A 12,029-nucleotide genomic window follows, 5' to 3' on the forward strand; every position below is an offset into this window, starting at 1 on the left:
ACTACTACTACTATTATCGCATCCGACATCGCGACGACCTTTAAAAATCAAATTTGTGGAAAAGAACAGATATTTGGCATCTAGTTCTTAGATAGAAAAAAAAAATCTTGTTTAAAGAGTTGTCACCTAGTATTATGGTTACTAGAAACCATAACTGGTCAACATAGATTCTATAGTACGAGACTGGTTACGTAAAAGGGAAGATATTATCTTAAATTGCTAAGGGTTTGTTTTGTTTTTGATAGTTTTGTTATAATATTTTTTACTCTAGCGTCAGTGAATATTCGACTATGGATACTTCCAACTCTGGCGTTAATAAATATTACGTAGCCAAAAAAAAAAAAATATGGCCTGACTGTAGCACTAGTGAATAAACCAATAAAATGAATTGAAAGCAAAGCGCGCGCGCGCGCACACACATATATATCATCAAAAATAAAGTGTAAAGGACCCATAAATAAATCAAAAAAGATTCCTGATTTTTTCTGGAATTTTCTGATATCCAGAAAAGTCTATTTGGCTAGATATCAAAACAAAATGGGATGGAATAAAAAAGGTAATATATAAGGGTGTGTTTTGCAAAACAAACCTTTGGTCCAAAAAAATTGAGTCGGTTGGGCTGAGGCCCAGGCCCGGACCGGTTTCAGCTATTTTCTGATTTTTCTTTGTACGGCTGGTCTGGACCTAGCCGACCCAGTCTATCAAGCGGGCAGGACTGCACGTGTGAGTCCTTCACGCATGCTTGCTACAGGAGGGGAGTAATTAAATTTGAAAGGCGTGAACAATTGCCTTCTACACAAGGAGTGAATTAAGATCCCGTTTGTTTGCTGGAAAATAGTTTTCTTTTGGAAAGTCAATTCCGGGAAAGTGAATTCCGAGAAAGTGAATTATTATGTTTGATAGTGTAATGGAAAATAAATTGAAAAATATTTTCCAGTGTTTGGTTATGTCATAGAAAATGACCTAGAAAATAACTTGTTAATGTTTATTTTTTTCAAGTTTATTAAAATAATGAGGAACAAACCTTACAAATTAAAAAGTTGAATGAGAATAAAATTGAAAAAAATATATAATTTTATAAATTATCTCAAATAAAATAAATAATAATAAAAATAATAGAGATCAAATCTAACAAATAAAAAAATTAAAAGATGAAGAAATTAAAATAATAATAATTACCATTTCATAAATTATTTCAAATAAAATAAGTAATAATCAAAAGAATGAGTACCAAATTTGATAGATAAAAAATTTCAATTAAAAATAATAAGAAAAAAACAAATAACAATTATAAAAATAAAGACCAAAATTAATATAAAAATCAAATTCTAAAGGATGAAATTGAAAAAAAAATATTCAAAACAAAATATACATAGTAATCAAAAATTTGAAAATCAAATTTGATATAATCAGTAAATAATATGATATTTTTAAATTTTTCACAACTTTTTAAAAATATTTTCCATTCAAATTTATAGTTATTTTTTATTAACATACTTTTATAATAACAAATAAACATAAAAAAGTTTTCCTTCACTTTCCGTCAAACAAGCAAGAAAGCGAAACTTACCTTTCACTCCCAGCAAACTTCTTCGTTTCTGTCTCAGCCTGGGAGCTCTGCTTTGGCTACGTTTCCTTCTCTCTGAGCAATGCTGAGGTTGAAGAAGATGATGGTTTTCCCCTTTTTGTAAAGAAAAAAAAGTTCTTTCGTTTCTTTTTCTTTGGTTGGATCGGGTGAATCAATCACCAGATCTTCCTTCTGTTTCTTTTTTATTGTTTTTCCTCTTCCTCTCTCTTGTGTGTGTTTTCTTGTTCTGTCTCTCTTTGTGTTGTTCTTATTTCTGTGTTTTCGTCTGGTTTTTTTTTCGTTTTCCTCTTTTGTCTCTGTGTTCCCTCTCTTTTTTTCGTCTGTTAATGCTTCTGTCCCCCCCCCCCCCCCTGTGTCGTTCTTTCTCTGGCTTTTATAAAGCCAGAGAACGTGGATAATGATCTTGGGAGTCACGTCCGTCCATGCGTGCTTGAGGAAAAACTGGGGAGTCTGTAATGCATCGTGTGGGACATGACCCATGATTTGGAGCAGCTTCTGAATTGGCCTTCCCTGGATGAGGAAGAGGGTAATGAATAGTAGTTTCGTGAAACGACGCCGTTTTCACCTGACTGATATGGCTAATTTCAACTTGCCCCCTGAAGTTCTGACATTTAGCAATTGGGACCTTATTCAAGGAATTTGTTTTTTATTTTTATTTTACCCCTGGATCAATTGCAATTGAACCCCTGGATTTCGGCGTCATTTACAAAACAGTCCTTGGTTTCCAATTTAATCAATTCAGTCCTTAAAAAACTCTTTAACTTTTAATTCTTTCAAAATTATCCTCGAAAAAATCAATTAACCCCCTATAGATCATTGCCTATTCATTTTGGTCATTGGACTTTAATTCCTTGCAATTTCAACCCAAATCAGCCCCAAGCTTTCATATTTTTTCAATTAAGCCCTTGATTGCATCAATTAATTAAATCAAAGTTTAATTAAGCCTCTAAACTTATTAATTCTTTTATTTTTTTGACCAAATTGACTCCTAAATTTATAATTTCATCCTTATCAATCCTTGAATTTTCAATTTGTATTTTCTTAACTCAATTCTCAAAATATTTTTATATTCAATCATTTTTTTTTGTTATTTATTTATTTGAAAATTTAAAAATTGAGTTATGACAACTATTATTATTAACATTACTTCTATTATTATTATTGAAAAAAAATAAAACCTCGAACTTGATTTGAAGGATATAATTAAGAACTATAAAATCCTTGACAAAAGAGCTAAGGAAAACAATAAGAAATAAAAAAAAGGAATCAAATTGAAATCATTATTATTATTATTATTATTATTATTATTATTGAAAAAACAAAAAAAAATCATAAACTTGATTTAAATGATAAAATTTAAAGTAATAAAAACTTTGAAAAAATAAGAAAGAAAAAAAAGAAATTAAAAGAAGAATGACCAAATCAAAAAATATTATATATACAAATTAGGAATTAAGGGTTAGATTGAAAATAAAAAAAAGACCTTTCACATGAGGGAAAATGACCAAAATACTAAAATCAATACTAAAAGAATTGAATTTGAAATACTAATAACAATAAGGATTATCATTCTTTTATGGGGATAGCAGAGAGAATCAAAGGGAAGAAAAGAAAAAAAATGTCATCGACGATAAACCGGTCATATTTTGACTACACACGCCACTAATTATGGAGGAGAAAACGACGAGGCATCAAATGTTAGGGCAGAAAGCTAATTTTTACCACTAAGAGCCGCCGCACATGTCGTTCAAAGTACGCGGCGGCTCCAATGTGCCTGCCAGTAGTTTTTTTAAAATAAAAAAAAATATTATTTTAATATTAAATTAAATGAATGCCCTCTACCAAACTAACAATTAACAGAAAAATCAAGAGCAAAAGACCCTAATACCCCTAACCCCAATGAATTAATTTTTTAGATCCAAGGGTACATGTGTAATTCTACTATATATATTAAGAATAAAAATTCCTATATATCCCTATTCAAAACTATTTTTGTTGTTTTATTGTTTATTAAAATATTAAAAATACAAAAATACCCTTAAACAAACCACCCTGTAAAAATACCAATATGCCCCTGAATAAAAGGCAAACCATTTTTTTCTTCTTGAAGATTACAGGTGTTATTTCACTCTATTGAAAAGAATACTAATCCGAGTAACCCTTAGGGATAGTTCAACTGGTCAGACATTGAGTTTGCTTTCTAATGGTCACGAGTTCGAGTTCGAGTTTTCTTAGAGCTACTGGAAATTTACATGGTCCTTAACTTTAGGACTCGTGGGATTAGTCAAAGTGTGCATAAGCTAGCCCAAACACCGTTTATGTTAATAATAATAATTAAAAAAAAAATAGGGAGAATACTAATCCGAGTATATAGCCGCAGTGAATAATGAATATGCGTTCTCCTTTAGTATTTTTTATTTTTTTATTTATAGCTCTTTTAGATTGGAAATGGAATAATAAAGAGTAAAGAAAAGCCACACATGACATGATTCTTGAGCGAGGCTCCTCCATCAAGATATCTTCTCCTAGTTCTTGCTATCTAAACCTCTAACTGAGATTTCGGTCTCATCCCTTTGTCTTGTCTCTTGTCTCTTCTCCATTCAAGGTGAGTTAACTTCTTGCTTTCCTTTTCATTTCTACTCCTATGGGTCCTTTTCTTTTCGGTTGGTGGTTCCTTCTCTTCCCCATTACACCTCCTACTACTCTATCTCTATGCATTGTTGTGGCACTCAACTTCTCTCTAGTTTTTAAGTGATTTTTGCCTTTACTGTAAAATTCTCTGTCGGTGCAGATTGGCTTTGATGGCTCTGCTTTTCTATTTTCAACTTTTGCTCTTTTCTTTCTCTTCTTCAGTTGTCTAGTGTAGGATAGGCATTTCATTGCCTAGATCTGGCTGGCTGGCTTCAATGCTTATTTTTCTAGTAAAAGAACCTTTGTTTGCTCTTAATAATGCCGGCTCAAAATCAAATATGTTAACAAATCTTAGTCTTCTTCTGTTATAATTGCACCCATCACTTGTTTTGGTTTGCCAAATCTTTATATATATATATATATATATCATCTGGGTTATTTCTTGCTCAACCAGCCTCAAGTCTCTGTATCAATGAGTGCTGAATCTGATTTAAGTATTTTGAATTTTGTTCTTGGGGGTTGAGAGCATTTTGCAAGTAGATGATGAAGTTGGAATGGAAACAATCCTTCACTGACAAACATATTGGATTCCACGTCACTTTTATTTCTTGACACACTCTATGCAAGTACTGAACATCTTTTTTTTTTCCCTCTCCTTAACTACAGCAACATTCATTTTTATATGTCTGCTTTGAATAATTCATATTGTATCATTTTAATTTGGGTTCTACATCTGTGTTTATGTCAATCCGCCCGTCATTTTATTATCTCTGTTCGGTTGAATGTTTTAACAATCTGATTAACCCAGTTCATAATTTTATTGGGTAACGTTTTTTTTCTTTCTTGTTCACTTCCATCATCCTTGCAATAATTTCCTGAGCTTTAACTATTTTTTATCCTTCTTCTTGTTCTTGCACCTCCTTTCCCTTGTTTTTTTCTTTAAGCTTGCTGTGTTGCCAGCCTTCAGTTTTGGTATTCGTCAATAAATATAACTGGCAGTCGATATAACAGAGGATCCAGAACTCTCGTTTCATTGATGTGCATATTGTTAGAACCATAGCAAACACTCATTTTATATTTTAAAATTTATGCTTGTTAAAGTAATGGTTATACCTGAACATGTAAAGTAAGTTGAAGCATTGCATGATGTGAGGTTGATCTCCTGTTCTCTGCAAAGATAAACTCTCCTTTCCTTTTAGGTTGTTGGGATGGCCAGTGGAATAGATGCTGACGCACCTTTGGATTATGCTACCATTCAGATTTTTCCAACCAAAAACAGGTTAGTCCCCCCCCTTAAAACATAGTTTAAGCATTTTGACCTAGATGCTTTATATTATTGAACAGTTAAATAATTTAAACTGATCTGCTACACGGGCCAATTTTTTCTTCAGCTCAACGGCAAAAAATGATTTCCCAGTTCTGGTGCATGGCTTTGCTCCAAGAACAACCATTTCATTAAAAAAAAAGTCAAAGTAGGGGGCACAAATGTCGACTCATTGAGAAATGGAACTACTATATATCTAAGATTATCCTTCAAAAAACCCCATATAAGAAGTACAAATATTGATTAATGTCCTGTCAATATTTAAGAGGTATAAAATGCTATGCTAGCACTTTCGTGCATGAAATAAATATGATTATGGTTTACTAATTAAGGAGATCTGCACTTTTTGAATGGATCCAGGCTTTTTAGGGGGCGGGGGGGAGTGTTGAGCTAAATTTTTTCATTTTTTTAGGTGGAAGGGGGTGAAAGCATTCATGGTTCTAGTTTCCTTTGTTAGTTAGCTCTCTCCTGTGCTTCCTAAGCTTGGCGCCATTGATTGCATTTATCCTTCAAATTTGATAGATATTACTCTCATCACTAAGTATATAGAGGCATTTCTTTTCAGTTTTTTCTATGTTCTTTTTTTTGGTAAATCTTGGTTGGTGGTGAACTTCTCTAACATGCCTACTGTTATTTTAGGTATGAGATATTTGTTTGTGGTGATGATGAAGTCGAGAAATTAGCTGTTGGCCTACTGGAGCAAATCTTGCCACATTTGCCAGAAGTACATAAAATGTATGCTAAAGGATCTAATGCTATCTTCAAACTACAAGTAACAGGAGAACTCAGCAATGTACCATGGTTCACAAAATCAACTTTGAACAGGTTCTTGTAATTTAGATGTGCATCTTGCTTTCTGTTGATTTTTATTGCAAATGTGGGTGCTTGCTTCTCCTGTTACTAAAACACTTGTAATTTTGTCAGATTCCTGCAACTTGCTGGCTCGCCTGATTTAGTGAATACCAGCAAGATTATCGAGGGTGAGATTTCTCAATTGGAGGAAGCCAGAAAATTTCATCATTCTTTATATGCTCAGGTCAGTTGTACCCTTTCTTTTGTGATATTATATTGTCTACAGTGTCTTGTTAACAAAAAAAATGATGTTGTCAGGGGCATCAGGATCGTTCTCATAGTGGGGAAACAGGTAAGTTTTTTAAAGAAACATGGAAAGTAGATACTTGCTATTGTTACTCATGATTCTAGAAAGTAGAGTTTTATTAAATATGATCCAATATTTGTACTGGTAATTTTCCATTACTAACAAAGGAATTCCTCAAATGAATCAGTTTAAGATGCTATATGGTTTTTATCACTTCATCTGTAGCAAAATTATAGTCATAAAGTTGTTTTATAAGCAGTGAGTTACAAGGAAGTATAAAATGTGCGAGATATAGTCATCAACTTGATGATTTTTAAATACTCATTGACTCTGGCTGGTCACTCCACCTCCATCAAAAACAAGAGATGCCCTCTCTCATCTAAAATCGTAAACAATATGGTCTCCATGAACTAAACTTGTTTTCACAGGTGATTCCAATTCATGCCATATTTATGTTTGAAAAAATATATAATGTTTGCATCATAGGAAGTTCAAGCATACAAGTCGACTTCTGTTGTCATGTTAGTAGTAGTTAGCTATTGTGCTTTATGGACATATTGGCTTAAAACAATGTGGTGCTTGTATTGAATCTGCTGAGATCTTCTGAGTTCAGTTTTTATCAAATGTTTATTGTGTATCTTTCCTTATATGACAGATGGAAATGACTCAATTGAGACAGAACCAACACTCAAAGTAATTTCTTTTACCTTTCTGTCTTTATGAGCTCTCTCTTATTTGTAAATTGGATTAGGTTATATTAAATGTTATAACAACTAAAATAGGCTGTTTGGACCTATTTAGGCTGAAGTGAAAATTGCATTATCAGATACATCAAAGTAAGTTCTTCTGATTGCTTGCTTTTTCTAATTTTCTTCCATATTGGTTGCATATCCTCTAAGCTATTAATGACTATATTTCCAGGAATGAATTGCTGCGAGCTATGGATCTGAGGCTTACAGCATTAAAAAGAGAATTGGCTACAGCCCTAAACTGCGCTTTTGGTGACATCTGCTCCTGTAAAGAAATCACTTATTTAGTAGAGTTTTGTGAATATTTTGGCGCAACAGTTCTTAAGTAAGTCACCCACAAAAACAAATTGTGCATTGGTGATCTAAATTCCTAGTTTTCAAAAAAAATTATAGTTGCAGCCTCACCTTACTTATAATGTTTACTTTAGTTTTTAAATGTATAGAATATTATATTTCTGACTCTAGATTTCATCTGGTATGTATCAGGAATTCTTTATGCAAAATCTTAGAATTGAGCCAAAAGGGTGAGGCAGCTGTACTTCTAAATGATGACAAAAATTCATCAACAATTGACGAAGTAAGTAAGATGGATGAAGATACTCGAATTTCAAGACCGATATATTCAATACTACCTGTAAAATATGGTGTTTCACCAGCCAAGGCTGCCCAGGTTGAGCGACAGAGCTCAATTGATAGTGAGGAGTCTTCAGACTCTAGTGATCAAAATAAAAAATCTGCAGAAAGAAGTCGAGCTATTTCAAGATCAGCAGCACCCAGAAGGTCAGCATCCCCAATGCGGAGGGTTCAAATTGGGAGAACTGGATCACACAGGGCAGCTGCACTAACAATTAAGAGCCTCAATTTTTATCCTAACAGAGAAAGGACATCATCTCATAGAGATGAAGCTGAAATTAGTAGGGAGGATGAAGGATCAGAACAATCCAATAAGAAACCTGAGAGTAATGTCCGAAGAATGAGTGTTCAAGATGCAATCAGTCTTTTTGAAAGAAGACAAAAGGATCCAAGCATAGATGCCCAAAAAAAGAGCTCATCGTCGAACATTTCTCTTTGTACAAATAAAGCTGTTTTAAGAAGATGGAGTTCTGGTGTCGCAGAATGTTCCAGTCTCTGCCAACAAGAACTTAGTTCTGAAGACTCTGTTCCTCTGCCTTGCAATGATATTGCAGATAAAGAAATCTCGAAGAATTTGATCCAAGAAAAATTAGAGTCTGATATTACATCAGGATGTCAAAATCCTGTTGATACTGCTGAAGCTGATGGAGAGTTGGAAAGATGGGAAGAAAAGGGACAGCATGTAGTGGATTTTGAAACAGATGCTAATGCTGCACATGGAAAGGAAAGAAATGGAAGGACACCAGACTCGGTGGAATGGAGTCGACAAAAGGAAGCAGAACTGAACCAGATGTTGATGAAAATGATGAAAAGCCGGCCTGTGAAAACCCGAAAGCCTAAAACTGTCAAAAACCAAAATATCCCATCTGAGCAGAGGGGTGGATTTTATGATCACTACAAGGAGAAGAGGGATAGGAAACTTCGAGGAGAGAATGCTGAAAAGAGAGCAGAAAAAGAAGCGGAATTTAGAGTGATGCAGCAAATTCTTGATGGGAGGAAAGCTGAAATAGCTGCGGTAGATGTACAGGATGTTGGTAAGAAGCATCTGCCAAGCACAGCCCAAAAATCTATCAAGAATCCATCTCAACCTGCAAATCTCAGAAAAGACAGCCCAAAATCTTCTGTCACAAAAAAGGTTTCATCTAAAACATCGAACTTGCCTGCCAATCGTAAATCATGGCCATCAACACCACCAATCAGAGAACCATTATCATCTCTATCAAAAACTCCTTCAGGGATCTCATCTGCTGGTGCCACACTAAGAAGTCGGAAACCCCAGCCTACAACATCACTTCCTCGATCAAATCCTAAAGTTGAAAGATCCCAGCCACAGCACAGAAATGTGAAGGAAACAAGAACTGAAGCTGACAGGAGGTTGAAGGGAGTAAAAGAGAAGATGCAGCAAACTGTAATGAAAAGTGGAAAAACAAAAAAAACAAAAGTTGCTGCAGTTGCTGAAGATTGTTCTGATGTCGTTCCATCGAAGCCTAGTTTCTATAATAAGGTTACCAAAAAAAGCAGTGTAGTGCCAGTGGAATTGAAACCCTTCCTCCGCAAGGGATCTAGAAGTGGCCCTCCCATTGTGAAAAAGACAAGAGCTTCCCAGCTGCTGGAGTCTTCTGTAAACTGTGGGAATAAGTCAGAAACTAAAGAGAAAGTGACTAAAGAGAATGAGGTGGTTGTTAATGCTTCTGTCCAGATTAGCGAGCATGAAGATCAGGATGATGTGCCAGCGAGTCATTTTGATGCTGCTACGGAGTTGGAAACTGTGGAAAATGGCCATCAGAATTCTGGTGAGATGGAGAACTTCAACGAGCTTGTCACTGATGCAGATGATAGCTTCAAATATATGGTTCAATCTTCGGCAAGTTTCCAGTTCCATGAAGATTCAGTTATCTCCCCTAGTGCATGGGTGGAAATAGAAGAGCAACAGAATCTGCCTAGCACGAATGATGACACAACTCAACATAGCTCTCCAGTCCTTGTTGCACCTGTAGGATTGCCTAGTCAAGGTGTTCGTCATTCTCTTTCACAGATGCTGCAAGAAGACAATAATAGTGAACCTGATACTGTCGAGTGGGGAAATGCTGAAAATCCTCCTGCAGTGGTATATCAAAAAGATGCTCCCAAAGGGTTGAAGAGGCTTTTGAAGTTTGCTCGGAAGAGTAAAGGAGATGCAAATATGACAGGTTGGTCTAGCCCATATGTTTTTTCTGAAGGAGAAGATGATGGTGAGGAATCCAAAGCTATCAATAAGAGAAACACTGACAATCTACAGAGAAAGGCAGCCCTTCATTCGAATGACCATGGGAAGCAACAGAGTTCTTTCTTTGAAGGATATGACAGAAATTTGAAAGCTCACGAACTTCCATTGGGTACTTTTGCTTCCTGGCTTTAGCCATTCTTTATTTTTGTTTTTGTTTTTGTTTTTGTTTTTGTTTTTGTTTTCTCAATAAAAGCTGGATATTTTAGAAGTGATCTTTTCTTTCCTCCCCTTGCATGCTTAATTTACCGGCAAAAAAAAAAAACCAAAATGCTACATATAACATGCATCGAATATTCTGGTTGCAGCTCAATCAAACATAAGCAAATTCAATGCCCAGAGTTCGCATCAGTTGCATAAGGGTCATTTCTCAACTGCAGCCTCTACAACTAAAGGTTGATATCCATGTTCTCTGTGCTGTGTTCTTTATTGGCTTTTCCTCCTTGCATGTACGCTAGAGTAATTTATAGTCTTTTTTTTTTGTCTCTCTCCTCACTTCTTTAGTGGTGAATTTAAGTAGACTTTGACGTCCTCTAATATTCTTGTCTCAGCAACAAGGTCATTCTTCTCTCTTTCAGCGTTTAGGGGCAGCAAACCAAATGAGACCAAGTTCCATTGATATTGGGATGAATGTAAAATATCATTCATTTGTTTCCTCCTAGAATCCACATACAAGGCTACGCTTGGCTTCTGGGAAAAATTTCCTTCATCTTCACTCACAGTTCCTGTATGGTTCTGCACGCATTTCAGAGGGCTGGACCATCCTTGTGTTTCCGCATGTTACACTGACCAAGGGTATTGCATATCGAGCAGATGTCTAGTATCAGTATTAGTATTCTGCAGAACATACGGATTCTTGCATTTTACAAACTCTGTGCCTGTGGAGGATGTTAAACGCCAAAGAATCCATTAACAACTGACCTATTTGTTTGGCTGTATTATTAATTCACTTCATTGTATGATATTGAATCCATTAACAACAGATGTCTAGTATCAGTATTCTGCAGAACATATGGATTCTTGCGAGGATGTCAAACGCAAACGAATCCATTAACAACTGACCTATTTGTTTGGCTGTATTATTTTTTCACTTCATTATATGATATTGAATTTGAAATCTTTGAGGTTTAACTTGTTATGTTTACATAATGTATGCAGATTTGTTTATGTTTCATTACATGGATGTTTTGCAGCTAATTTGCTTACATTAAGAACCAAGATAAACCAGGATTATTAGCAGGATTTTTACTCGACAAGAAGCAGAATTTTATACATTTCAAGGATAGATGGGTATATTATTCAAATCAACCTGTAAGAAGTCAAGTTAAACACACTCTAGCCTAACCAACATAGGAAACAAGTACAACTAATTCTATACTCTATACAATCTACTTACAAAAATGTCACCACACCTGATTTTTGATGAGGAAGTGGAGGGGCAGAAGTTGCACGCGCGCTAAAAAGACGATTGTAGGATTACAATCTGACATGAAGAAAGAAGAGCAGAATTGTATTCTTGAATAAGCAATTAAGAATTGCCACGTGGAGTAGTTAGTAACAGTTGGAGAATTGGTTAACAGTTTGAAATTATTAGTAGAAGCACAGGTTAGAATTTAAGGGAAATTCAATGTATAAAAGGAACGATACCAGTAACATGTAAATCAAGAAATAAAACTAAGAAAAGTCTGCAATAGTAGTTCAATCTCTCTCTCGTCTTCTATTTCTACCTCTCAATTCTTTTA

General features: G+C 34.8%; 1 protein-coding gene across 3 annotated transcripts; it reads left to right on the forward strand.

Annotated features, from left to right (window-relative positions):
- The first annotated feature begins 4,051 nt into the window (after positions 1–4,051).
- Positions 4,052–11,418, forward strand: LOC7494230 (uncharacterized). 3 transcript variants are annotated; one of them, XM_002319837.4, is made up of 11 exons: positions 4,052–4,193; positions 5,419–5,498; positions 6,183–6,368; positions 6,468–6,579; positions 6,654–6,687; positions 7,298–7,335; positions 7,444–7,478; positions 7,564–7,716; positions 7,878–10,399; positions 10,596–10,682; positions 10,839–11,418. In XM_002319837.4, the coding sequence occupies exons 2-11, from the start codon at positions 5,428–5,430 to the stop codon at positions 10,904–10,906; spliced, it is 3,306 nt and encodes a 1,101-aa protein (XP_002319873.2). In that variant the 5' UTR covers positions 4,052–4,193; positions 5,419–5,427; the 3' UTR covers positions 10,907–11,418. The 3 variants fall into 3 exon arrangements, with proteins under 3 accessions (XP_002319873.2, XP_024439822.1, XP_024439820.1); XM_024584054.2 differs by lacking the exon at positions 4,052–4,193 and adding an exon at positions 4,242–4,845 and having other exon boundaries at positions 10,866–11,418; XM_024584052.2 differs by lacking the exon at positions 4,052–4,193 and adding an exon at positions 4,244–4,845.
- Positions 11,419–12,029: the final 611 nt, after the last annotated feature.

This window comes from Populus trichocarpa, chromosome 13, assembly GCF_000002775.5.
Source record: "Populus trichocarpa isolate Nisqually-1 chromosome 13, P.trichocarpa_v4.1, whole genome shotgun sequence".
Classification (NCBI taxonomy): domain Eukaryota; kingdom Viridiplantae; phylum Streptophyta; class Magnoliopsida; order Malpighiales; family Salicaceae; genus Populus; species Populus trichocarpa.

Bases quoted from the DNA above. Each gene is read 5' to 3' on its own strand.
- LOC7494230 (XM_024584052.2), top strand. The intron at 5,499-6,182 runs GTTAGTCCCCCC...CTGTTATTTTAG, and splicing joins ATTTTTCCAACCAAAAACAG to GTATGAGATATTTGTTTGTG. The intron at 6,688-7,297 runs GTAAGTTTTTTA...CTTATATGACAG, and splicing joins TTCTCATAGTGGGGAAACAG to ATGGAAATGACTCAATTGAG.